This window comes from Brassica napus, chromosome C8 (assembly GCF_020379485.1).
Source record: "Brassica napus cultivar Da-Ae chromosome C8, Da-Ae, whole genome shotgun sequence".
Taxonomy (NCBI): domain Eukaryota; kingdom Viridiplantae; phylum Streptophyta; class Magnoliopsida; order Brassicales; family Brassicaceae; genus Brassica; species Brassica napus.
Genome location: NC_063451.1, coordinates 44,827,787 through 44,854,362, shown reverse-complemented (window position 1 = coordinate 44,854,362; position 26,576 = coordinate 44,827,787). Strand labels below are relative to the sequence as shown.

At 36.1% G+C, this 26,576-nt stretch overlaps 8 protein-coding genes across 11 annotated transcripts; 3 read left to right on the top strand and 5 right to left on the bottom strand.

The window, feature by feature from the left end:
- The first annotated feature begins 1,834 nt into the window (after positions 1-1,834).
- LOC125591274 (PRA1 family protein F1-like) lies at positions 1,835-2,679 on the top strand. Its single transcript, XM_048765174.1, has one exon. It carries the CDS (start codon positions 2,004-2,006, stop codon positions 2,547-2,549), a length of 546 nt encoding a protein of 181 aa, XP_048621131.1. The 5' UTR covers positions 1,835-2,003; the 3' UTR covers positions 2,550-2,679.
- A 752-nt stretch (positions 2,680-3,431) lies between these two features.
- On the bottom strand, positions 3,432-5,546 carry LOC125591273 (inorganic pyrophosphatase 2-like). Its single transcript, XM_048765173.1, has 4 exons — positions 5,309-5,546; positions 5,089-5,210; positions 4,524-4,725; positions 3,432-4,231 (listed from the first exon to the last, which is right to left on the bottom strand). Exons 1-4 carry the CDS (start codon positions 5,456-5,458, stop codon positions 3,842-3,844), a joined length of 864 nt encoding a protein of 287 aa, XP_048621130.1. The 5' UTR covers positions 5,459-5,546; the 3' UTR covers positions 3,432-3,841.
- A 2,129-nt stretch (positions 5,547-7,675) lies between these two features.
- LOC111213739 (serine/threonine protein phosphatase 2A 55 kDa regulatory subunit B beta isoform) lies at positions 7,676-11,672 on the bottom strand. 3 transcript variants are annotated; one of them, XR_007327222.1, is made up of 15 exons: positions 11,308-11,672; positions 10,930-11,033; positions 10,748-10,843; positions 10,540-10,659; positions 10,208-10,390; positions 9,756-9,847; positions 9,525-9,643; positions 9,258-9,381; positions 8,978-9,101; positions 8,807-8,875; positions 8,632-8,723; positions 8,464-8,541; positions 8,318-8,376; positions 7,961-8,240; positions 7,676-7,924 (listed from the first exon to the last, which is right to left on the bottom strand). XR_007327222.1 is itself a non-coding variant. In XM_022715560.2 (14 exons), the coding sequence occupies exons 1-14, from the start codon at positions 11,399-11,401 to the stop codon at positions 8,107-8,109; spliced, it is 1,488 nt and encodes a 495-aa protein (XP_022571281.1). In that variant the 5' UTR covers positions 11,402-11,672; the 3' UTR covers positions 7,676-8,106. The 3 variants fall into 3 exon arrangements, 2 of the variants coding, with proteins under 2 accessions (XP_022571281.1, XP_022571282.1); XM_022715560.2 differs by having other exon boundaries at positions 7,676-8,240; XM_022715561.2 differs by having other exon boundaries at positions 7,676-8,240; positions 10,211-10,390; positions 11,308-11,667.
- Positions 11,673-12,614: 942 nt separating this feature from the next.
- LOC111213738 (transcription factor GTE5, chloroplastic) lies at positions 12,615-16,706 on the bottom strand. The gene is made up of 2 exons (XM_022715559.2): positions 15,272-16,706; positions 12,615-15,065 (listed from the first exon to the last, which is right to left on the bottom strand). Exon 1 carries the CDS (start codon positions 16,385-16,387, stop codon positions 15,389-15,391), a length of 999 nt encoding a protein of 332 aa, XP_022571280.1. The 5' UTR covers positions 16,388-16,706; the 3' UTR covers positions 12,615-15,065; positions 15,272-15,388.
- A 670-nt stretch (positions 16,707-17,376) lies between these two features.
- Positions 17,377-18,508, top strand: LOC125591272 (protein RER1B-like). Of its 2 annotated transcripts, XM_048765171.1 has the most exons (4): positions 17,378-17,684; positions 17,800-17,978; positions 18,048-18,228; positions 18,327-18,508. In XM_048765171.1, exons 2-4 carry the CDS (start codon positions 17,818-17,820, stop codon positions 18,381-18,383), a joined length of 399 nt encoding a protein of 132 aa, XP_048621128.1. In that variant the 5' UTR covers positions 17,378-17,684; positions 17,800-17,817; the 3' UTR covers positions 18,384-18,508. The 2 variants fall into 2 exon arrangements, with proteins under 2 accessions (XP_048621129.1, XP_048621128.1); XM_048765172.1 differs by having other exon boundaries at positions 17,377-17,978.
- A 430-nt stretch (positions 18,509-18,938) lies between these two features.
- Positions 18,939-20,374, top strand: LOC125591271 (probable aquaporin TIP3-2). The gene is made up of 3 exons (XM_048765170.1): positions 18,939-19,184; positions 19,443-19,708; positions 19,795-20,374. Exons 1-3 carry the CDS (start codon positions 19,043-19,045, stop codon positions 20,188-20,190), a joined length of 804 nt encoding a protein of 267 aa, XP_048621127.1. The 5' UTR covers positions 18,939-19,042; the 3' UTR covers positions 20,191-20,374.
- On the bottom strand, positions 20,336-23,563 carry LOC125591270. The gene is made up of 7 exons (XM_048765169.1): positions 23,245-23,563; positions 22,889-23,130; positions 22,058-22,703; positions 21,649-21,982; positions 21,473-21,567; positions 21,204-21,398; positions 20,336-21,133 (listed from the first exon to the last, which is right to left on the bottom strand). Exons 1-7 carry the CDS (start codon positions 23,434-23,436, stop codon positions 20,468-20,470), a joined length of 2,370 nt encoding a protein of 789 aa, XP_048621126.1. The 5' UTR covers positions 23,437-23,563; the 3' UTR covers positions 20,336-20,467.
- A 595-nt stretch (positions 23,564-24,158) lies between these two features.
- Positions 24,159-26,169, bottom strand: LOC125591269 (basic transcription factor 3-like). The gene is made up of 6 exons (XM_048765168.1): positions 26,035-26,169; positions 25,075-25,142; positions 24,853-25,001; positions 24,708-24,764; positions 24,591-24,629; positions 24,159-24,504 (listed from the first exon to the last, which is right to left on the bottom strand). The coding sequence occupies exons 2-6, from the start codon at positions 25,140-25,142 to the stop codon at positions 24,323-24,325; spliced, it is 495 nt and encodes a 164-aa protein (XP_048621125.1). The 5' UTR covers positions 26,035-26,169; the 3' UTR covers positions 24,159-24,322.
- Between the last annotated feature and the right edge of the window lie 407 nt (positions 26,170-26,576).

Below are 26,576 nucleotides of genomic sequence, written 5' to 3'. Positions count from 1 at the left end.
ATATATATTTTTTAAATGACATTAAAATACAAAAATGAGAACACCTTATATGTTATATTTTTCTTATATGTTAGAATTTTCTTATATGTTATATTTTGATTTTTTTTAAACGACTTTAAATTACAAAAAATATAAGTTTTCCTTAAGTATACGACTAAAAACATTAAAATGACATGTATCAATTCGATGGTTGATTTGAAAGCTTTCAAAACCATATGGAAGATAAAAATAAAAATAATTTAATTGTGGAAACAATACTGTTCAATTTTTTCAAGAATGTGTTCGATGGAAAAAATAAGGTTTTTATGTCATAATTTGTTTAATGTCCACTAGAAAACATTATATTAACCTAAAATATAAGAAGTGTGTATTCTTTCCTTAAATAAAAGTTACAGAATTACCTAATATGATTTACATATATATGAAAATTAATGATTATGAATAATAAAAATTTGATAACAATTTTTGCATCATTCTTCATTTTTGTTTAATTTTATATTATTAAAAAAAATAAACAATCACATTAACCATATAATAAAAATAGATTTTTTCTTATATGTTATATTTTAAATTTTTTAAAATGACTTTAAATTACAAAAATGAGGAAACCTTATATGTTATATTTTTTTTAAACGACTTTAAAATACAAAAATGAAGATACCTTATATGTTAGATTTTTTCTTATATGTTATATTTTGAATTTTTTAAAACGACTTTAAATTACAAAAATGTAAGTTTTCCTTAAGTATACGACTAAAAACATTAAAATGACATGTATCAATTCGATGGTTGATTTGAAAGCTTTCAAAACCATATGTAAGATAAAAGTCAAAATAATTCAACTGTGAAAACAATACTGTTCACTTTTTCAAGAATGTGTTCGATGGAAAAAATAAGGTTTTTATGTCATAATTTGTTTAATGTCCACTAGAGAACATTATATTAACCTAAAATATAAAAAGTGTGTATTATTTCCCTAAATAAAAGCTACGAAATTACCTAATATGATTTACATATATATGGCAATTAATGATTATGAATAATAAAGATTTGATAACAATTTTTCCATCCTTCTTCATTTTGTTTAATTTTATATTATTAAAAAAATAAAAAATCACATTAACCATATAATAAAAAAAATTAGATTTTTTCTTATATGTTATATTTTGAATTTTTTAAAATGGCTTTAAATTACAAAAATGAGGAAACCTTATATGTTTTTTTTAAACGACTTTAAAATACAAAAATGAGGACACCTTATATGTTATATTTTTCTTATATGTTAGATTTTTTCTTATATGTTATATTTTGAATTTTTTAAAACGACTTTAAATTACAAAAATGTAAGTTTTCCTTAAGTATACGACTAAAAATATTAAAATGACATGTATCAATTCGATGGTTGATTTGAAAGCTTTCAAAACCATATGGAAGATAAAAGTCAAAATAATTCAACGGTGAAAATAATACTGTTCACTTTTTTCAAGAATGTGTTTGATGGAAAAAATTAGGTTTTATGTCATAATTTGTTTAATGTCCAATCCGATCAATCTATGATGTATTAATTATAGTTTTGTTCCATTATTTTTAGTAAAAATTGATCTGATCCATCAGAAAAAAATTATATAATAACAACAAAAAATATTATATATATATAAATAAAATGATCAAATATATAAAAAAACTATCGATAATATATACAAATAAACTCACCCTGCGCAAGACGCATGTCTTATCCTAGTAACATGTTAATTTTCAAGGAACATTAAGGAATGCAATGATAAAAACTTCCTTTTTAGTGTGTTCGAGCGCATTATACGTATCCCATTTTCCACTTTTCTAATACATACACGATCACTGTTCAATATTTCACTTTATGGGAGCTTAAGGCTTTATAAAACCTCTCAGTTGTATACAGCTCTATCTTCACATTCACAGCACATCACACTTGCAGCAAAGATAATCGCTCTCTCATATTTCAAAAGAGAAAAAAAAAAAAGTAAATGACGACATACGGCACAAATCCAACGTCAGCTAACGACCTAGCACCAAAACTCGAGTACATCACACGAGCCGATGACCACCACAACGTAAGACCCGGCCTCGCCACGCGCCGTCCATGGAAACAAATGCTAGACCTCCGCTCTTTCAACTTTCCGCGCAAAATAGCCACCGTGATCACCAGAATCAAAGCGAACACCGTCTACTTCCAGACAAACTACACCATCGTTGTCCTCTTCTCCGTGTTCCTCAGTCTGGTCTCGAATCCCTTGTCACTCCTAATCCTACTCGCTATAATCGGCGCGTGGCTCTTCCTCTACTTCCTCCGTGATGAACCACTCACTGTATTCGACCGCGAGATCGACCACCGTGTCGTTCTTATTGCCATGTCCGTTCTCACTCTCTTGATACTTTTCTTAACCGACGCAAAGCTCAATATTGCGGTGGCCGTCGTGGCAGGCGTTGCGGTTGTATTGTCCCACGCGGCTGTTAGGAAAACCGAAGACATGTATCAAAACGAAGATGAAACCAGTCGTTTAATTCCCTAAGTATAAAATGATATTCAATTGCTAGAATATTTCACATTATTAGTTCGATTGTTTAGTTGCGTTAGGCTTTTCAAATCTGTTATCACTAAAATCTTGTAACAACCATTGTTTATTATGTTTGTTTTTTATGTTCCACGTTATAGCTTATTAGTATTCGTCCCATTTTCTCTATAACCACTGACAATAGCCTATATATGTATTAGGTAGGTTAACAGAGAGTCGTGAATAATTGAGATAATTTCCAACTCCGGTTAGGTTTAATATAGCAAGATGAACTATAATTGTTGGTAGTTAATAGCAATCAAGAAAAAAAAATTATCATTCAATATAGTTTGAATTTTTCAAACTCAAAATAGATTTTCTCTTGTAAGAGTTTGTCCTTGCAACTAGTGGGTAATTAACAAAATATTCAAAATCAAGATATAGAAAATATAAATTAAATTAAAATTTAGGTGGTGTGACTATGAAATATATAAATAAAGCTGAGTTATCTAATTATTATTCATTACCTATCTATTAGAATTTTATATTTATAAGATGCTTAAACCAAAATTTTCTCGATATTTTTTTCTTCACTCGCTACTAATGTATATAAGTTTAATAAACTAATTTTCAAAATCTAACATTATTATTCACAAAATATCATTAAATCTTGATTTTAATTCAAACTAAATGAAAATAAATAGCACTGTAAACATAAATTTTTATTATGAATATATTGAATTCATGATTTTTTATTTTATTGTAGTAATATAAGTTTTTAATGTTTTATAGTTATATAATATTGTTAACTTGTGTTTAACTGTATGATAATTGACTAGTTATAACTTATAATTATTCTAAAAATGCACTTGTTTTCAACTACTACATCAAATATCATATGTATCGTCTAATGCCACCACAAGTACCATCCACTATGGCAAACTCTAGCACCACTGCAGTTAAACCAACTACGGGAAATATGATTCGCGTTTTAAAATTTGTGGGGCGAGGCCGGCTTTAATTTGAACCATGATCTTTGATGGACCGATGGGCCAGAATTTGTAACAACAACAGAAAAAAAGGAAAAGAGTATCACACAGCGACACGGGATAAAGGGTTACATTATGATTTTTTGCAATAAGTGAGCCTATTAATTTAGACTCTGACGTAAGGCCCGTTAAGCTTCCAAGGGAATTACATCAATAAAAATTAACGTGGTACAGACACGTACATTTTTCTGGATGCATGAATAACATTGGATGAACAAAACAAAAAATCTAAGATTCTTTGTTCTCTTCAGTCTTCATCAATCACTTAACGAGGTGTAGAGGAACTTGGAGAGAAAGAGGCAACAGAGGTTCATGAACAATCCCAACAACAGATATTTTGCAGTGATCAGCTGAGCTCAACATCTTCTCCTTCTCCTCTTCTTCATCTGATAATATAATCTCGTTGACAGTTCCCACTAATATCTTTTCCATAGCTTCACCATCGGTCCAATCTCTAATCATAGCCTTAACCAAGGTCTGGTTTTGACTTATCAAATCCCAAACCGGGAAATACTTCCTTGGCATCATGTAATCTTCAGCTTTGAGACTAAGACTCGGACAGTAATCACCAGCACCATCTCCAAGATAAATCATCTTCATCTTACTTCCTTCTTTGGTAAAAGAAGCTTGAATCCTCTCAATTATCAAACCCTATAAATAAATAAAAAGTTAAGTTAAGGCTTAAGAGTATAAAATAACACAAGTGGGTACGTAAAGATTCAGCACATGACATGTACTGATCGTAGAATACATAAAACAGAATCAAAGATAACATATTCTATACAAAAAGTTCTCCAAAATTCATGGAAGTATATTTGACAATTGGAAGTGACTTAATGTTTATTCTCTCCTTAATGAAATAATGGTCGAAAGAAGAGCAATATTAATTGTAATTAATTTGTAACTACTAGTGCATGTAATTAAAGTCGTATAGAGTACGTACCTTGCACATGTGAGGAGGGCAACGAGGGCAACCATGGGAAGACTTGTTGAAATCGTGGTAAGGAGAGATTCTTAACCTTCCTTGTTCATCTACAAGTCCAGGGTTTGTGTTAATCTCGGAGAAATACTTCCTAATCCCGAGATGTTCAACGATCGTTTCGATGAAGAACGTGTTCGCGTCACTCACTATTCTCAGCTCGCACCTGGAAAATTACCAAAACGTATTAATGAAAACGTGTTCATGTGATTTCTTTAATCAGAGTTTAATAAAACGAAATTAAACTTATGAAATTAATTAAAGAGAAAAAAATAAAAATAGCACTAAATCAAGTTTTTGTTCTCAAACTAGCATTCAAGGTCAAAAAATCACAAAAATAGCACAGAGTTTAGGGTTTAGAGTTGAGAAATGAGGTTTTGGGGATAAGATTTCAAATTTTGAAAAATAAAAAAATTAAAATTTTCAAAAGATAAAATGCTATTTTGGTCATTTTAGTTTTTGAGTGTTATTTTTGTGATATAAAAAAATAGAAAGATGATATTTTGGAGATTTGCACTTAATTAAATACCCTAAAGCATGAGCGGATTTGATGGCAGGGATGACACGAGGATGAATAGGGATTCTTCTCAAGACTTGTTTGATTTCTTCTATGGTTTTACCATGATCATGAAGCTCCTTCATCATCCTATCCTGTTATTTATGTACAACCAAATATCGCTTTAGTGGTATGCTTAATTAAATTTCAGACAGAAGATCTAGTTAGAGTACTAGAGATCAAGTGAACAAACCATGAGAGAGTTCCAAGGCATTGTCGGAAGAAGCTGGTCGAACAACTCGGTGAACCCAAGTTCATCGACGACCCAATTATCGCTATCCACGTCAATGATAGTCTTGTCGAAATCGAACACGACGACAATGTTGTTGTTCTTGTTAGCCATTGTACAAGAAAAGAATATTGTTGAAAACCTTAAAAGTTTCAAAGTGTTTTAGATGTATGTGTGTGAATATGGAATGTGAAGAAGATGAATGTGATTTATATACAAGTGGAAGAGAGTGGAGAAGAGAGATCAGCGAATAGGGATTTTCTAAGAAGATGCTATTGGAATATTACCTTGAGAGTATGGAATGTGGTTCTTATTTTCGTAAACCGTTGGATCTGATAACATTTTGGCTCAAACATTGACTAGGTGTGCTGATCCAACGGTGTTTACGGCTCTTGTTTTATCTTGTGGGTATTATTAAAAGGGCAAATCTCCAAAATAACACATTTCTAAGTTTATATCACAAAAATAGCACTCAAAAACTAAAATGACCAAAATAGCAACTTTCTAAGTTTATCCTTTGAAATTTTTAATTTTTTTATTTTTCAAAATTTGAAATTTTATCTCCAAAACCTCATTTCTCAACTCTAAACCATAAACCCTAAACTCTAAACCCTAAACCCTAAACCATAAACTCTAAACCCTAAACCCTAAACCCTAAACCCTAAACCCTAAAATCTAAACCATAAACCCTAAACTCTAAACCCTAAACCCTAAACCCTAAATCCTAAACCCCACCCTTTAACTCTAAACCCTAAGTTTGTGACTTTTGATAAAACATTAAGTGCTATTTTTGTGACTTTTGACTTTGAGTGCTAGTTTGGAAACGTAAACCTGATTTAGTGCTATTTTTGTCTTTTTCTCTTATTAATATTTAGTTTGACTTTTATTCCTTTTTTATCATGTGGGATTAGGCAGTTGAGAAGACAAGGGAATGAGATAAAAGAATATTCCCCCTATTAATCCGTTTCTTTATTTTGTATTTATTATAGGGAAAAATAATTCTTTACCAAAAAGAGCTTTTTGGTACATGCTATGAATATATTGTTTCGGCAAAACCAAAAGAAAATGGATTTTTTGGTACGGATATGATTATGGATAATATTTCACTATTGAGGGGTCACATTTGTTCTTGTATATTAGACTATTAGTTTTGATGAAAATTTTCAATTTTTCATAATTTTTCAGACGTTACATTTCTTATGGGCAAAACATTTTGTTTTATACTGATACCAGATTTTGGATGAAAAATATAAATGCATGTATATGCATGGGTGTAGTGGCTATATATATCGATTAGGTCACATACTTTATCGATAAAGTTTAAACCACAATATTGTAACTCGGTTGGATTAAACCTTAAAACATTGAATTTATCAATATATCAAAGATTGGAATACATATATGGGATTTGAATCAGAAGGCACTAGCACGTAGCAAGTAGGGGAGGAAAGTTGGAAGGAATATTGAGTGACAAATCTAAAAAAGGAATATTCTTGGAGTTAAGGAACATCAGCTTTCTTCGGTGGCCACATCTTTCAATATTCATCAATTTGATTTCTTCAATATATCAATTAAATATTTCCTAAAACTCGAAAGCAATTTGCAGTTGATCACCAAACATGTCTTAGCATGACAACACAACACTGTTTGTGTGTATATCTCTCTATCTATAGAATATACATATTTTATCAGACGTTATCAGAAGATCCGCATCAAAACAAGCTTCTTTTATTCTCTCCTCACGTCTTTAGATAACAACCATCTGTAATATATATAAAGAAGGAAATATTTTCGTTGTAAATCTGTAGCACCACGAAAATCCATGGTAGACATGCCAAGCTGATCATGAGATTTAGTGAACTATAACCATTTTAAGATGAATAATAAAAAAAATTACATTTTGGCACTATACATTCTTTGTATAATAAGCTTTTGAAAATTTAGGGACCAAGGTAAATGTTTGTGGAAAACCGACCCTATAGACATAACTAATCACTTGACCAACTAGTTGAATGGTTTACTTCAATATGTTTTGCTCCCTGCACTGTTTCAGGAAGGGCAATTCTATATTCTCCATACTATATCCTATACACTTAAAGATGCGTTTTCACAAGAATTATTAGTAAAAAACCTCAGTCTTCATACTCCCTTATTTTGCTCTATTAACTTGCGAAACAGTCATCATAAGAGTCTGAGTGCCGAAAGCAAAAGAAATTGTAGTCAATTATAATATTGTTACTACAATTGAAGATATGATGATACAACTACTTTTTATTGGTAAAAAATCAAAAAAGGGTGTCTGAAAATATAATTGAAAAGGAGACATAGAGAGATCATAAGGTGTGTTCAAGTAAAAAAAAAGATATGACAAAAGAATCAATAAACAAATTTGAAGCACAACCCTCCCAATCGTCTCATCCTAAGAAAATCACAGACAATAAAAGAGTAATAGAGTCGAAACTGAAAAAAATATTATCCTCGGCAACAAGGTCTCTTCTTTTCTTCCCCAACATTTTGTACCTTCTAACTCCTGAAAGATTATACTGTTGCTTCTTCCATGGCCTGCGTCGCAGTGACTGATCAGTGTTTGGTGTTGTTCATAGCATAACTCTGTTACTACACCTTTTGTGGTTACATGATCACTTTGGTAGTTAAAAGAGAAAGAAAGAAAGAAAAGATAGAGAGCCAGAAAGGGAAAGTTAAACTGGAGCAAGCTAGTTCCATTTTTTTTTCTTCTCTCTATCTCCAGTTCCAGTTCCAGTTCATGCATAGTACATGTACAAGCTGTTTGCTGCTGCACAAGCAATTGAGTTCTCTGTTGGATGCCAAGCCATATGCAGCAACTTATTTGTAAAATCATTTGCGTTCCCATTCTCAGCTCCGGGACTCTCTGATCCTGCACCCAAACACTTTTTCACACCACAAGATAACAGTAAAAGCTTGATGGGTTGTACTGTGACCACTACCACTAACCTCGTCTAATCATACTGGTCATAGATCTGGAAGGTCTTGCAGGTGTCTGGATTTGCCTCCTAGTATAAACCATTGATTTGCAATTAGTCAATATATAATTCTATGACTTGTGTTTAACTATCAATGTTATCTGTTTTCTGATTTACCTGGTGGGGTTTTTGCTAGCTTCCAAAGTTGCAGCTTCAGTACTTCCTTTAGACGCTCCAAATACACGGAATAGATTGCTGGTTTCACGCATAATAAATTGTGTAATTTATCCATCTCTTATATAAGCTAGAATAGTACTGAAGTGACCATAAGATAAGCAATCAAACCTGTAAGAGCCTGTTGCTACCCTCAATCCATCGCCACTGAGACAACACTCAAATTTATCAAAGATGGAGTCATTTTCATATAGATCGCATAGCTGCAACCAGGTAAAAACACAATGTGATTAGTTTTCAAGACATAATCATCAAATGAGAGATGCCTACAGAAAGAAGCTCTTACCTTGGGTCTCAGATGTTCATGAACCTGGTAAGATGCAACTGGGCCAGAATCCATGTTTATGTCCCACAGCTGAAACGTCAGAAAGGGCAGATATCAGAAAATACTTAATGATACACCTATATTGGCCCACTATCAGAAAAACTATACACAAGGGATTCAGATGATTTCAACCTTAAGGGTCATGTAATCGCGACTAAGTATGTATCTCCCATCCCTTGAGAATTTAATATCTGAAATCGAGGCAATTATCTCTGTGAAAAATGATCTTGAACCAGGCGCTTCCGGTTCTTCAAACCTGTGATAGGAAGAAGCAATCGTCAGTGGTCTTCAGCCTAATAATCTTCACTTACTAGTCATTTCTGACATTGACTACTTATTTATATCCCCTTCTTACTTAAAACATATCCAGAAAAAGACATTTTCGATAAAAGATGAAGAGAACAGAACTTACAATTTCGTGTGAGAATCACACAGAGCTGATTGCCTCATATCAATCAAACGGATGGAGCCTTTTGAACTGCTATATGCGAGCATATTACAATGGATTGGATGAAACTCAGCTGATGTAATAACCTCTGCAGAGACCATGTAGTATAATGTTTTTAAATAGTAAACGTGAAAAGAAGAGAACTCCAAATTGAGGAGGTTGTTAACATATACAACAATGTAAAGACAATACCAGATATAACTTCAAACAAAGTAAGGGAAGAAAGCATACCAGTTAAGTCCTCCATGTTTGTGGGCTTAACATCAACAATATTGAAACTCTGGTTGCTGATCTCCAAATTCCAGAGATTTACTCGCAGATCATCAGCAGAAATGAAGGTTTCTCCATCGCTTCAAAAATTAGGGGAACGATACATTATTTCAAGGAACAAAATCATGGAGAAATACATTATAAACGTGATCTAAGAGATATCTTGTGAGAATACTTAGGAAAAAAAAATACCTGCTATTTGAGATTGAATTAATATGGTAATCATGAGCATGAGCATACACTCTTCGGCACCTGGCCACGAGGCTGGTCTCCTGACTAGTCACCTAAACATGCAGAACAACCAATTATTCCAAGAAAAGTATCGATTGAGTAATGCGTGATACTATGTTGGTACTGAGCTCTAGTTACGACAAACGGGAAAAACCAACTAGTTCCTACGTTTCACAACTCATGTAGTAGGATCATCAACACGATGAACACAGCCACATCTTCCACTCTCAAAGTATAAAGCAATCAAAAATATTACTGGATCAACTGTTTTTACTGGACAAAAGCTAAAGGCATAACCAAAAAATATAGTGGACATACTGGATATCTATATGCCTTTAGGTTTCAGAATCCTGAAACTAAAACTCACTTCATTTGACAGTAAAAGGGGGAAAAAATATTGCATTGAGTACAAATACCATAGGCAAACGCAGAGATGGAATGCCTCCTGGCGGGAAAGAGAAGTCCTTGCTGAGGTAGTCATGTACTCCATTAGCAAGTAATTGAGGAGGGCTACTTGGACTTGGTCGATTGTCTCCTAAAGCTTTCGACGGATCAATATTCATTTCAGAAATTTTCTTGATCTTCTTCTCTTGTACCTGTTTGATCAAAATGAGTGGAGGGGTTAACAAAAAATTTCATCTTTTCTTCTTAATGGTCTTGGAAGCATAACAGTTTCTAGAACCTTATCACATGTCACACCTAATATATTTTGAAATAAAGATAAAAGCCCGTCCAGGTGTCTCACCTTCCAGTATTTGATGGTTTTATCATTTGTGGAAAGCAGAAACAATGCACCATTTGCTGGCTGGCACCATCTGATTTTGTTGATTTTCTCCTCTATTTCCAAACTCTTGAGATAGTCAAACTGAAAGAGATTGGAGAGCGATATTATTTCGTAGCAAGTAGCAACACACTAATTCGTAAGTGGAATCCCGTGGCGTGTTTCAATGTACCTCTGGTTCATGAGACTGAAACTCTGTTTTATATCGAAACTCAGGATGCTTAGCTGCGTAACCCATCTGCTCAGCATCCCTCCTGGATCCACCATGCTGAAAAACATCGTACAAGAGTGAATTACGCATTTTTTTCAAATAAAAACTGAAGTAAATCTGGCAGAAGAGAAAGGAAGACGCACATCTTTAGTATCAGTCCTCTCAAAAAGAACAACTCGGCCCCCACGGTCACCAGTTGCAAGATGGTCTCCACTTTTATCAAACTCAATGGCTGAAATGATGTCAACTGCAGAAAGAAATCGTCACATAAGAATTCATCACAAAAATTGTAAGAGCTAAAACACATTAAAACCATAAACTGCAGCTCGAATACTCTCTTCTCCATAACATAAGAAGAGTAAATCTACTCACAGTGAAAATCTTTACAAATTCAAGTCACACAGATTCATCAATAGCTCACTAATCATCCAAATCAGATCCAAACCACAAATCAAATCACTAGTCTTCAAATAACCTCCGGATCTAAAACTCAATCTCTAACGCGTTACGCCAATTATTACCTTCCTGGACTTCTTCTCCGGCGGTTCGCTCGCCGAAGACCTGAGAGAATCTCCACTCTAGAGGAGAACCAGCGGAGGAAGCGGCACCGTTCATGTCTTTTTTCCTTTTTGGTGTAGATAATCCGGATTAAAAACCAGAGCTTGGAGAAAAATAGAATCTGAGCTTGCAAATCTTAATCACCGAGTCGAAGATCGCGTCATCACCATAACCAAATCCATCGATTCACATTCCATTCAGATAGTTTTCTTCATCGATTGAACCACTTTGATCGATGATTGATCTCTATCTCTCTCTCTCTCTCTAGAAAATGGAAGAACGAGAGAAGAAGAAAAAACGCCTTCCCCTTTTTCTCACTCTAAAAGGGTAAAATTGTAATTTCCGATATTTCTTTCTTTCTTTGGGACCATCACAATATCGAATAAGTTAATGTTTGTCTTTGATATGAACTATAAAGGTTATCGATTCGTTAGAGTTACAAGGTGGTGCATTTCTTTAATCAGATCCAGTATACATGAGTCGAGGGTTGACATGTGATGTCGCATATCATTGTTCAGTTGCTGAGGTGAGGTGCGCTTTGCCGCTGTTATATGACGTGAATACGTGTAATTATCACCAGGCCCGGCTCTGAGGAAAACATGGACTTCCGGTCTTTAATATTGTTATTTGCAAAGTTTCTTTTAGTTTAGTGGCAAAAGCACATTAGTTAAATGTTAAAGATATAATGGATGCTTTTAATTTGTTTTCAACACTAATGGCTAGTTTCAGCACAAGTGGCCATAGGTTATAGGTTCATCCTGTTGAAGAAGAAAAGATATTCTTGGTCTTAATATTGTCATAAGATTTGAATACTACTGCTTTTCCAATTCACTGATTCCTAATAGGTTTCTTCTTAATCATAATCATCAGAAAAAATATAATGGATGCTTTAACTTCGAAAAGAAAGAAGAGAGAAGGAATATGAGCAGCTTGCAGTATGGTCCGGAGATGCATACATTGGTTTTTGATGTGATCAACACTAAGAAACATGCGACAACATCTCTGTACCCCAAAGGCTCATAGTCAAATGTGCCATTTGCATCAGAAGATTCTGAGTGGGAGCTATTGTTATGATAAGGCTCATGTAATGCTTTGAACAATGTATACCAAGATCCTATCTGCATCTTATTCTAAACAACTGTTCCAACTAAGACGCAGGGAACAAACATGTTTAGTAGATACATCTAAAAATTGTTCATTTTTTTTTTACAGTAAAAAATCCTAATAAAGAAAACAATTAGACGGGGAAAAATCATCTGCGTAGAAAGAATCTAACTAAGCTATTAAAAGAGATAGATAACAACATACTCTTACTCTAAAGCTAACCACTTTGTTGACTTGTCGGCCCTAATCGCCAGTATCTGATCCACATCCTGAGGGGCTGTCACTGTCAAAATCTACTGATAAAAAAAAAGAGTGATGTGATGCTGATAAGGTGAAAGGGCTGACACAGAGTTTCAAAGTTTACCACTAAAGCAAGATCATGTGTCACTGCTAGAACTATTACAACTACTTGATCCAACTACCTTGTTTTCTTGCCGGACAGGAGATGACATGCCAATTGCTTTTCTGGTTAAATATAAATATATAATCATTATTCCATTGTATTCTTTTTATTAATAAACAGTAATTGCATCTGAATATGGCATGACCTTGTGAGCTAGAACCTTACCTGATTCAGTAACTCTCAATGTTTGGTCCGATTGGGCTAGATTGGTCTGTGAAAGCAAAAGAAGAAACAATGACATGAGCCTCAAAAAAAAAAAAAAAAACATAAACACCGGAAACAATAACTTTGGCCATGGAAAGAAATCATACTTTACATTTATATTTCTACTTTACTAGTAACAAGAACCATCTTGTTGCATCACAATTTGCATTGTGCGGCATTTAAATGAGATAGATTAAGTTGTGAATTAATACAAGCTTTGTTTGTACATATTGAAATGAAAATTTGAGTTCTGACAAGTTTCACACACAGGGATAACCTCAAAAAATTGACTACTAGCTCTTTCTAGAACAAGCTTTTGATTAACTCCATTAACGTGTACTTGGGAATTCTTCTGCATTTGTTGTATTGTCAATTGATCACTTGCACATTGTACATCAAACGAACACAAAAAGTGGGGATGCAATGAGAAATATTGAAAGTTACATACATCTCATTTTCATATCTTTGTAAAAGCATTTCTAACCATTTTTAACTTACAATAAAATATGTTTAAATTCATCTCTATTTTAAATTCTAAAATAAAAAATTACTAATTTATTTTATATTTAAAATAAATAAAGAATTTTATTTTATAATTTGTAAAATAGCCATTCAAATTTTGACTTTTATTTATAACTAAAATTAATAAATTAACAATTTATGATATAAATATATCAATATTGATGGTTGAACCAAATTTATTGGTAATTTGTGGATACAAATGTATCATTATTTATGGTTAATCCAAACTAATTATTATATATTTTATATGATATAATGTAGTTTTATATAATAAATGTTGGTCTAAACGCAATAATGCAATGAACAACAACATTCTTTTAAGTAGATTGCACAACGTATGAACCAATGATAAAGATAAGTTAAGAAAATCAATGACACATTTCTGAAAAACATTGGCTGGTTCTGGAGTTCCAAGTTCCAATTTTAAGTTGATCTTTGTGCATCATTTTGATCAGCATGAAATCCATGTAGATATGTTTTCTTCAATAACATATATTGTAACTATTCTTTTTTCTTTTGCAGTTAGCGCAAAACTTTGGTGATCATTTCATCTTGTGAGCGATGAAGATAATATTCTTATGGAGATAATATCTTTATGAAGATAATATCTTCTTCGTGCATCGACTCTTCCTCCTCTCTTCATGCCACTCCTTCTCTTTCTCTCGTTGTGATCTTCTTTATTCTTCCCCTTGTTCTCCTTCTTAATAACTTCGTCAAAATCTTTTGAGCAATATCTTTCAAGAAGAAAGTCGTTTGTTGTCCATCTTCCTCGTACATATATGTAAAAACCAAAAAGTACAGTTAAGATCGGTTGTTTTCAAACTAGAATGGAAACCATAATGAAAAATAACTATTATCCTTTAGCTTCTTCCATGTGTTTATTCCCACCGTCTTGGCTAGGGGATTAGAAGAGCAAGTATATGTCATGATCTTGAAAAAATAATGTATCTTTAACTTCGAAAACAAGAAGAGAGAAGGAATATGAGCAGCTTGCGATATGGTTAGGAGATGCACACATGGGTTGTGATGTAATTAATACTAAGAAACATGCGACAGCTCCAGAGACCAAAAGCTCAGAGTCAAATGTGCCGCTTGCATCAGAAGATTCTAAGTGGTAACTATTGTAGATAAGGCTATCTGAACAGTATATATACCAAGATCCAATCTGGTTATAATATGGAAAAATCAAACTTTCAATTGTTCCAATTAAGACGCAGTGGAACAAATATGTTTATTAGATCAATGACAAGAGACAAAGACATCTAAAAATTTTTGTTCAGCTTCTTTCTGTGAAATAAAAAAAAAACTCCAAAAACAGATAACAATCCGAACGTGAAAAGTGATCGACGTAAAAATATTCTAACTGTGCTATTAAAAGAGATGGATAACAACATACTCTGACTCTAATTAAGCTAACCACTTTTTTGACTTGTCAACCCTAATTGCCAGTATCTAATCCACGTCCGGAGGAGCTATCACTGTCAGAATCTGCAGATCCAAGAAGAGAAGTGATGTGAGCTGTGATCCTGATAAGGTGAAAGAGCCGACGACACAGCTCAGTTTCAAAGTTTACCACTAGAGCAAGATCATGTGTCACTTCTAGAACTATTAGAACTACTTGAATAATCATTATCCCTTTTTTTTTTGTGTGAGAATAAATACTATGGTAGGTCCTCTGTGAGCTAAAACCTTACCTGATTCATTAACTCTCGATGTTTCTGTCCCAGTTGCTAAAGTGGTCTATGAAAGCAAAAGAAGAGACAATGATATGAGCTAAAATCAATAAGAGCATAAAGACCTGAAAACAAATATCATTTAGCTACAGAAGCAAATATTGCCGGTTCTTGGATAATACTGTGAGCAGATTCAGCATCTCTTTCTGAACCAGACTCCTGGTCCTCTTTTTTATTACTCAAGCTCTCCTTATACCCAGTCACAAATCTATACAACTCCCAAAGCGTTTCGATGTCAAGACAATCAATATCCAGCTCAATCTCATCGTCTTGTTGAGAGAGTTCCGGATTACTCTTCTTTATAATCTGAACAACTGTCTCTAATTTGTCACAAGGCAAGTCCTGAAGCTCTTCAATGAGTCTCCATTTCTCATCCAGCGTAAGGTCCCTATTATCTACATTAGCCTCCTCTTCTTCTCCAACATTAGCTGGTAATGGGTCTACAATGGGAGCTATTTTCCTATCACGAGTTGGTTTAACGTTCCTAAGAAGACTATCAAGCTGCACTTCAATGGAAACCCACTTCTCCTCAAACATACTCAGTAACAATTTAGCCATACTATGCACATCATTCCCTATTGGATTATACAAGATGGCATTGTTAAAAGTAAGTCTAACATCTTCAGCGAAATCCAACGGTGAGTTATACAAACTCTCCCCCAACTTAGCCTTCACTGTACCCAAATCCATAGGCTCTTTAACAATGGTGTGGTAATCACGCAAGCAAAGTCCTTCAGCATCCACTGGGACATTGAACACCCATCCATACTTATGCGTCATCAACTTCCTAAGCAAGTTGTTACAGTTCTTGAAAATATGAACCGTATAACCTCCATGCCCGCTCTTCTTAACTGTTTCTATCTTCTTGTTTCCACCTTGGGGATCGAACCGTGTGATTACGATCCTAACTTTATCCACCTCAGAGATTAGTTTTAGCTTCAAGGCTTTAACCTCAGGCTTTGAAGTTGAGCTTAAGCTGACGACCTTTAGCATGGGATCTTCGTCTTCAGACGCAAACGAGTGCGACGTAGACACGAGAGGAACATTCACTGACCGGTCATGTCTAGCAGCCACCATTGGTTTGGTGCAGTTATGATCGAAGGTCAGACGATGAAGTCGAAAACCCTAGGGAAGCAATGTAGCAGGGGATCGCGAGAATAGCGTAAGCTTTAATCACGCGCGAGAGATTATATAGGGGAAATAAACACGTGTGTAATAGAAAAAAGGAAAGCAGCAAGATACAGAACCGGTACTAAACCGGATAATACCAATTGAATGCCCCTTTTTGGCATCAGGGTCGGCTTAACGGATTAAACAAAAAATTTACCCTCAAAATTTTATATTCATTTTAAAATTTAATCAGTAATATTGTGTATATTATCAAATAATTTTTAGTCCTTTTTCAATTTTATTTATTATATTTATAAATTTTTCATATATAAAAATATAGATTTATAGAAAATTGGACCTTTTAACTATTATTATAAGGAGCACACGGACTTGTGTTCGGGACGGTCGCACTGCTTATCCCCCAAGGTGAACCGGCCATGTTTGGCGTGACGTGTATCTGTAAACCAATTGCAACATCCAACCTTGGTTTTGATTTGAGTTTTTGGCTAAATCCCATATATTCAGACTAAGCATGTAAACAGTAAGAATGTCATGCGACCTAAGAGCACTTTTAACAGCAACTCTTATTGTTGTCTTTAAAAAAAATATATTTAAAAATAAGTAAGTCCCACCTTATAATCAAGAGTTGCCCCTTCTGCTTCTCCCGTAGGAGGCGACTTTAGTTTGGGCTTTGGACCATACGCGGACTCCATCGATACGTTGGCGATTCACGATTGGTTCGATTTTTTATTTTTGCTTTTTTTTTAAAAAAAACACCTAAAAACTTGTGCCTAAGAGCTGTGGCCATTAATTATGCTCTAAGACCGTCCACAACGGTGGTCCATAACAAATCCTTAGCATTAATCCTTAAGATTAATGAAATATAATAATAATATTTTGGCTTACCTAACCAAGGATCAATCCTTCGAGAAGGATTCGAAGGACTCGATCCTTGATACACGTGTCCCCTTACTCTGCTCTTTTTCTCTCTCTATCTCTCCTCCCTCGCTCTCTCTCAATCTCTCCTCGCTCGCGCCATCATCTCCCATGGCGGAAACAAGGGTCGAAATCTCAGATCATGTGGGTGGTGAGGTCTCTCTGACGGACTCGGAGGTTTGTTCATCTGATCTGTGCTATTTTCTTTTGTTGCCACTGTGTTCCATCTGATCTGATTGTGTGGATAACTGCCACTTCTTCGTCGAGGAGTGAGGAGGTCTCCTTTTGGGTCAGCAGAGAAGCTCTCATTCACTATCCAGATTCCTCCGTAAGTTGTTCGAACCTCTGATCTCTCGAAATCAATTTAGTGAGGTTGTTTAGCTAAGAGATGATTCATTTATAGCCCTTCTCTAAAGATGTAATTTTTATTCTATCTCTATTAGGTTTTTCAAGAATCGCAAATGGACGGAAGCGGCGGCGGTGGTGACGGTGGTGGTTCCATAGCCACGGTGGCGGTTGATCCTGAGCTCGACCTCTCCTCTGATGCTGGAGCTTCTCTCCCTACTCGAGGCTCTGATGAGTTCAAGCCTTTTATCCGCCGTCTCCCCGAGTTCAAATTCTGGTTACTCTCTACGCTATTTATTACCTAGCTTGGTTTCTTTAATTTGATGGGATTGAATCTGTTTTTCAGGTACTCCATGACTAAGGCCTTCTGCATAGCTTTCCTCATGACGTTCTTCTCGGTCTTTGATGTCCCTGTCTTCTGGCCTATTCTGCTTTGCTACTGGGTCGTTCTCTTTTTCCTCACCATGAGACGCCAAATCTCCCACATGATCAAGCACAAGTACATCCCTTTCAGCATCGGTAAACAGGTAACCTTTCTTTGTTTTCTTCCAATAACCCTTTTTTTTTGTCATTAGTAATCTTCTTGAGGTTGAAGTTGCTAATGTATTCTCAACTGTGTTGGCAGAAATATAGTGGCCGTAGATCTTCTGCGAGTAGCGGTGGTGCCTCTCGTGCGGATTGATTCTGATTATTAGTTCCAGTTTGTTTCATGTTGCTCTCTGTTAGTTCCCTCGGAAGTACCTCTTCTGTAAATATGATTCATTTCTACTTCAAACCGAACTCATTCTCTTTGTTTTTTGTTTCGTTAGTTTCATTTCAGCTGAGTGAGCAAGAGGATCTGATTGTGTGGATAACTGCCGCTTTGATTTCTAAGAACTCATAAAAGGGGAACACCATTAGACACACAAAATAGTGTAGAATCCTTAATTATTCAAAAAAAAAAAAAAAAAACTATAATAATCTTAAGGACTCCAAGAGCAAGTCCACCATTGTGGGTGCTCTAATGCACCTGTCTCAAATAAAAAGACAAAATAAGTGAGGAGAAACCGGATCCAATATATTTAGAGACCTATGACTATCCATATGTCAGACATGCATAGACGTATAGTCACAACATGGATAATTTAAACACATATACACTCTAGAGGATCAGGTAGGGTCGAGGAATGGATAGACACGAACAGGATCCACGTGCTAAGCTTCAGACACTCTCATATAACATCTGTCTCCAAATTACTTCCACTTTGCTGCTTCTTTTAAGCGCTCTCTCTTTTCAACTCTTCTTTTCTTGCCTTTTCTTCTTTTATCAACCATCTAGGTTTGATCTTCTCAGGTTTATAAATGGCAACATATGCTAGAAGAACATACGGATTCGGGAGAGCCGACGAGGCGTCTCATCCGGACTCCATTAGAGCCACTTTGGCCGAGTTTCTTTCCACTTTTGTTTTCGTCTTTGCTGGAGAAGGCTCCATCCTTGCTCTAGGTACAAAATGAAACATTCGACAAAAAAAAAACATTTTGAGCCAAATATTATTGCCATCTTTTCTTGAAAAAGTTTTAATCAAAAGTTCAGAGACGTATTTGTATAAATGTCTATGGATTTAACAAGATTTTTTGGTTTTGATAAGTAAATAAACTATAGGAACAAGAAAAATATATAATTCATTTGATAATAATATTTGGTTCGAACCATGCATCGTCATGCATTTGTGATTTGAACTATATACGCGTTATTGGACAGACAAGTTGTATTGGGACACGGCGGCTCACACGGGGACAGACACGCCGGGAGGGCTAGTATTGGTGGCGTTAGCTCATGCACTGGCCCTGTTTGCCGCTATTTCAGCGGCCATCAATGTCTCAGGTGGTCACGTGAACCCGGCCGTCACTTTTGCTGCTCTAGTAGGAGGCAGGCTCTCAGTGATCCGAGCTATCTACTATTGGATTGCTCAGCTTCTTGGTGCTATCCTCGCTTGTCTCTTGTTGAGGCTTGCCACTAATGGCTCGGTATCAAAACTTCCAACCAATCTCTATATTACTACTACACGTATATATACGATCGTCTAAGTTTTGATATGGTTTCCGTCTTGCAGAGACCAATAGGTTTCCATGTAGCGTCTGGAGTGAGTGAGCTTCATGGGCTATTGATGGAGATCATACTTACGTTTGCCTTGGTTTATGTCTTCTACTCGACCGTTATCGATCCGAAGAGAGGGAGTATTGGGATCATAGCGCCGCTAGCCATCGGTCTCATAGTTGGGGCAAACATGTTGGTAGGAGGACCATTCGAAGGCGCATCAATGAATCCGGCAAGAGCCTTTGGTCCATCATTGGTGGGATGGAGATGGCATAACCATTGGATCTATTGGGTTGGGCCCTTCATTGGCGGTGCACTCGCCGCACTTATCTATGAGTACATGATCATCCCAAACGTTAACGAACCTCCTCGCCACAGTACACACCAACCATTGGCTCCAGAAGATTACTAGACCGGACCAAGCTTCATGTTGAAGGTTCACTCTTTGTATCAATAATCTCTGTTTTGCTTGTGTTGTTTGTCTCTTTGGTTTTTTTATATGTATAATTGAGTCCAGAACAGTACCTGTTTTCTTGTAATTTATCAAAATAAAAATAAAGGATAAAAAAATGGAGGCATTGATGGTTTTCTCTCAAGGAGCTGTACATGTAACAATGCCTAACTTCCTCTGTTTCTATAAATTAGCTTTATGTATATGAAACCTGCAAAAATCTTATTCCTTCTCTATGTTAAGAAGGTCCTCTCATCTTTTCAACAATCTGTCTACTCTTTTCCTCCATGTGACGCCTCTTCTCCTCCAACTTCTCCCCCATTTTCTTCCCAAGACCCAGCATCCTTGCTCTCCTTCCCAGTTTCTTCCCGCTTGAATCATCTTCATCGCTTGAACGTATTGACCTAGATGGTGACTGAGCAGTAGTCATCTCTCCGGTCCAGTCTCTTGAGTTTGTATACTGCTTTTCACTGCTGCTCGGTCGCAGTAATGGAGTTTTCAGTTCTTCCCGGGATTTGTCACTTGATAATGTAACGGTTGTGGATGATCTTGACAATGGCGTAGACATGGCTTCTGCTTCAGTATTCGGTTTCTGAATGGCACTGGCAGCTTCCTGCACTTGTTCAGACTGAGCACAGGAGGAAGATGGTTCAGGAATAATCGGCTTCTGAGTGACGTTTATAGTCTTCTGCATTTGCTCGGAGTGAACAGAGGAGGAACAAGTGGGTGGCTTGTCGGATTTAGATTTCGCTTCTGTTGCATGTGAGCTATTGTGATCGCTTTCTTGATTCATCCACATGAATGGAGCGGCGTTGCGTTGAACCCAGTCGTCTTTTTCAGCAATCATCCAAGGAATCGTTAGGCTTTCGCAGTTTGGAAGAACCACTGTTTCTCTTATTGCACTCTGTAGAATCATAATGTTAGCTCATTCTGTAAGCTCAAAGAGAAGAGACCCCTAAAGGTGGAAGGTGTACCTTAAACCGGTTGATCAAGAACATAGCAACATGGCTGTTGGTGATTTTGTGTTCCCCAACAGAAGATGCGAGATCGAATTCTATATCAGGCATGCTCGTGAAACCAAACCATAACTGATCAGAAGGAGGCTGCTTCAGGTGTACCCTCAGTGTCCCTCGAAGAGAAGACACCCGTATTGACAAAGAGATAGGCACCTGAAATTAAGAAACAAGAGACAATCTAGCAAATCCAACTAGCAAGAAATAATACATTGAAAAGGAGAATCAACCTGGGAAACTTGTTCAGCAATGTTTTTAATAATAGACTTCCACCTAGATACACCATTTGGAGATGTCTTCGTTCCTTTTGATCCCTTGGATTCATCTACAACCAACAACAAAAATGGTAAGAACAGTCCTACTCTCTAGCAAGAACTCTGACTGCATTAATCAACATTGAACTAGCCTGTTTTATTGGATCCACCATTTTGAACTAATTGCTTTTCAAAATCTTCAACACCTCCAACAGGGTTTGACGAGACTTCCCCTGCAGAACTTGGGTGCAACCTTGTGTCGTTTATACCTTTTTGCAGATCAACCTCACGGATATCAACCCTTGTTTCAACGTCAATCATCGCGTCACCAGAGTATTCAATATCTAGTTCGAACGCCCAGACACCACTCATCTCCATTGGAAGAACCCGAGTACCATGTATATGAGGTGGGAGGTTTCCAGTGTCAACATCGGAGCAGATTAACTCGCCTATGTAGCTTGGAGTCCTCATGTTGGATAACACTCTCTGTTTAAAACACAAAGATACATCTTTGTTTGGTTAAAGAAATCAATTCATCTCATAATCATGGATAGTGCAGACCTGGATTCGTGCTTGCACTGAGCTCGTCACTCCTGTTTTCCGTTTGAGATCGAAAAACAGCCTAGAGATCAGCAAGTTCCACGCCAACGTCCCTTCATCCATGTCGAACTTCTCTTCAGAGTCTCCATCTGAAACCCCAGAGATCTGACTGCTGCTATGGCTCACAGAACGTGAAAAGATAGGCACATCAGCTTCATCAGCGCTATAATCTCCCGTCTTCCTTCCAGAACCGCTCCTCCCTGAGCTACTTCCATGTTGCGAATCTTGGTAAGAACGCACAGAGTTTTTCCTATCTTCCCGATGCGATCGCTTTCTTGAAAACCTCTTCAAGAACAAACGAACCTTTGAAGAACCACCACCATCAGTTCTGTTCCCTTTGTCAAACGTCTCAAAGCTAAACCCAGCGGATGGTTTCATAAACGAATGATACGCAACATTGAGAGACGTGACGTAGCTGCGAAACTCTTGTTGCAGTTTAGTAGAGTACCAAATAAACCTTTCCGGAGAATCGCAAGCAGCAAGACGAAGAGCTTTACACCACGATTCCTTCTCCCAAGAAGTCTCGAGATAGATGTAAAACACCTTGTTTCCCTTGTATAACTCTGAAGATATCTTGCTTTCAACTTTTATAGGAAACCTTTTCGCCCTAAGAAATTCAAAAAGAAGAATGAAACTTCATATATTCAAGAACCTGATTCTACCAAAGCTTCACAATTCAAACAGCTATATAAGATACCACAAGAACAATGAAGCTTCATATATTCAAGGACCTGATTCTACCAAAGTCTCACAACTCAAAACTGCTACACAGTTATAGATAAGAGCTGATACCATTTTCTTGTAGGGAGATGGTTGCCAGAAACAGCCTCAATAGAGCAGCATTTTAAAGAAACTATCGCCGGAGTGCTATCAGAACCAGCATCTGATAAGAGCAGCTTGTGATCTTTGATCCTAGCGAATTTTCGAAGAGGATGAACCTCCAAGAAATCTCTCTTCTTCTTGTGCTCCTTTGGTACCTTCTCCTTTCCCCAGTTCTTAACACCTTCATCCACCTCCAGAATCCAAACCATTCCCTGTCATTCATTCATTACCAAACATCTCAAACTTTGAGAAATTGTCCGAAATTGTTAAAGACTTCAACATTTTCAAAATTTTCAACGGATAATCGAGGAATTGAGATCGATCACCTGTTTGTTGAGAGAGAAATCGGCTGGAGGATTGACGATATCATCGGTGGATGGATCAGAGGCGGGTTTAGAACCTCTCTTCCGGTTCAATCGGTTCACGAGATACATCAATCCGGCAGCTTCGGCGGCCAAGATGGCGACGATTCCGAGGAAAACTCCGGAGAGGAAGACGAAACCAACGGACGAGAACATCTTCTTCTCCCTGCTTCAATGCGGTGAAGGTTTCTTGTGAAGGAATCAAAAGGAGATTCGTGGCGTCGTGGTTGGTTGTTCATGTCAGTTATACGAGGGACCAAAGGAAACAGAGGAGAGAGAGAGAGATACAAGTTAAACTAATGTTTAATTAATAATATTAATTAAGTTTGATACTATATATTCAAAAATAGAAATTAGCTTAGTGATCAAAAATAAATATTTTAAAATTCCCCACCAGGACCTTTTCAAAAATAAACTTTCATAAGGAATAGATCATTGCAAATTTAAGGTGCAAAAAGTAGTAAAATTAACTAGCACTCTAGATCATCTCTAGTTCTGCAAGTTTTGAAGTAATCAGATACGTGTCTGTTTTTTGTGTTTGAAGGATCCATGGTGTGAGGCCTTAGGATTGAGTTGTGTGCATGTTTGTTTCATCATGTTCTCTTGCAGCTCCTTCATGACCCAACCCAAGAACCATAATAAGTATATTAAGTTATTAACTGGTGTTTCAGAATATCTAATGCATGCATACACATTATTTTCACACTTTAAAATGGTAACCAAACTTGCAAAATCCCTTTTTGATGCAGCAGATATTGTTATCTTGAATCGAGATAATAAAGATTTGTATGAGCTATACTGTAACGTACTTGCTATCTCTGTAACGAGATGAAAGTTCCGAGTAAACCATATCTAAGGAGATAGAGAACCTCAGCAAAGGGATTAAGAACATCAATCAATTGGATAAAAACCTTAAATAATTATCTGAGAACGAACAATCTGGTCGGAAACACTACAAAAACGGATCGAGCGAACAAACGTTTATAAAAGATATGTAATAATCAAAGTGCGGTTTCATATGCTGTGATCTCGCTCTTCTTCTCTAAGAAGAAGCAGCAGCAGCTACTTTCTCTTCAGCAGCAGCTTCGAATGTCTCACCAGCTACAAGATCTGGGACATCATCGTCATCATCCTCTTGGATGGTTGCTGAGGCATTCCCTTCAACAGGGGAATGATTCTTAAACTGCTCTGCTAACTTCCTCAGATTGTCCATGTTGTCTGGTCCTGAAACAGATACATATTTTAAGGATCTTTGATTTGGGGTTGGTTGGGGGAAGAACATGTAACAGGTAAAACACATTCAAACATACCGAGTTGGCTGAGAATCTGAGGAAGGATATCTTCCAATTCTACACAAAAGCAAGTTTTATATTAATCAGGTTAAGCTGAAACGAAGATGAAGATAATAGAGATGATCAGATGAATACTTTTGGTCTGAGGAGAACCGCTAACAACCCATGTGTTTGCAGCAACTGAAGCTTGAACTGTAGTTAAGTAGGAGACACACAATGATCATCAATAACATGAAAAAAGTTTTACAAGAAACAAGATGGTAAATCAAGAAATAATTACCCTTGGGGTTGGTGAACTGAATAACAACATCATCCTTAAAGATGTTAACTTCTTCAATAGCTGGAATGGAATTAACTCCAATTCTCTTGAGGGTGCTTTGGAGCTTCTTGTCATCAGTTGTATTGGTCTTGTGCACAGCCTTCTTCTTCCTACAGCCAAAGATCAAATGGTTCATATAAACATAAACCATAAGTAAAATGGAGAAAGAGAAAAATTTGTTACCTTCTGACTGTACCCTTCCCGCCAGTACGGACAGTGTTAGCCATCTTCATCAATTTCTCCCGATTCATCTGTGTATACACCATGAGAGTCAATATAACCTTGTATATTGCGATTAAAACTATATATTATACAATCACAAGGGCTGGGCATTGATACTTGTTACTCGGTCAATACTTGCTACTTGATTCGTACTCGGCTTGAAAAATCAAGTAAAAAGTCTACAACTCTTATTACTTGCAAGTACAAGTCAAGTAACAAGTATAATGATTTTTTCTAATACTCGACCCTTTACTTGTTATAGGTTCTAAAAATATGTATTACCAATTAAAATACTTGTTTTACTACTACTATTGTAATAAAAATGAAAAAAGTATATTAGCTTTTAGGTATTTGATTTAATATGTAGTTATTTCAAATGAGTCACATACACACACTAAATCAAATGACTTGAACGGATTAAATAGAATAACAAGTATATGAAAAATAAAAGTAATTGTTCCAACTGTACTTATAAGTTTGGATACATTTATTTAAAAATGTAAATATAACTAAATAAACAAGTATCAAGTATTACCAAGTAACTTGCAAGTATATTTAAAATATAGATAAGTACTTGACTATCTAAGACTCTAAGTACTTGATCGAATCAAGTACAAGTACAAACCTAAAAACTCTAGTCAAGTAGCGGATAGGGCAAAAAAACCAAGTACCCGCCCAGGCACAAGAGCTTTGATTTTATACAAGAAATCAATGAGAACATAATCAATCAAATACAAAACAGAGCGCCAACAAATTTAAATTCAGATGGGTGAGCTAACGGATACTATTGAGATTAGCCTAGGAATCAATTAGGTTACTCTCTTTTCGATCAAAAATATGCAGAAGTTGCAGATCAGTAAATAAACACCGACACAACTCATGTAAAATCCATGAAAGAGGCAACTAGGGTGGTGGATTTACCTTGAGGATTGATGATTAGGGTTCACTGTTCTTCGATGAGTGGAAGGAGATAAGTGAAGAGAGACGGGGGGGGCGGCGCAGAGAGGGTTTTTTTTGCGTTTTAACTATTTGCTATTCGGAGCCAACCTCTTCTTTTAATCCAACGGTTGACATCGTACCGATCTACAAAGAAGCATCGATCTCTACCGTTGAATCGTGTTAAAAAGGCTCGATTTAAATCACGGCCCAATCATTTCCCTCATCTATAGGCCTAAAATAAGATGGGCGTTCTCATTTAATGGGCTCTCTTGTGAAATTATCAAATAACCAACCCGTTAGCTTAATCGTTTCTTCAAGTTTCAAAATCGATGATACATATCATATCAATTACCGCGTTTTTGAAAGGCTTTTTTTTTTTTGTCTGTTTCCTTTTGATTGGAGTTCAAATGTACAATGAAGCTACGTTCTGGATATCATTGATGAAAATGAATTGCAGGCTCATTGATTATCTCCTTGGTTTTGCCTTTTGCTTTCTGATAAACATAATCGTTTAAAACCTAGAC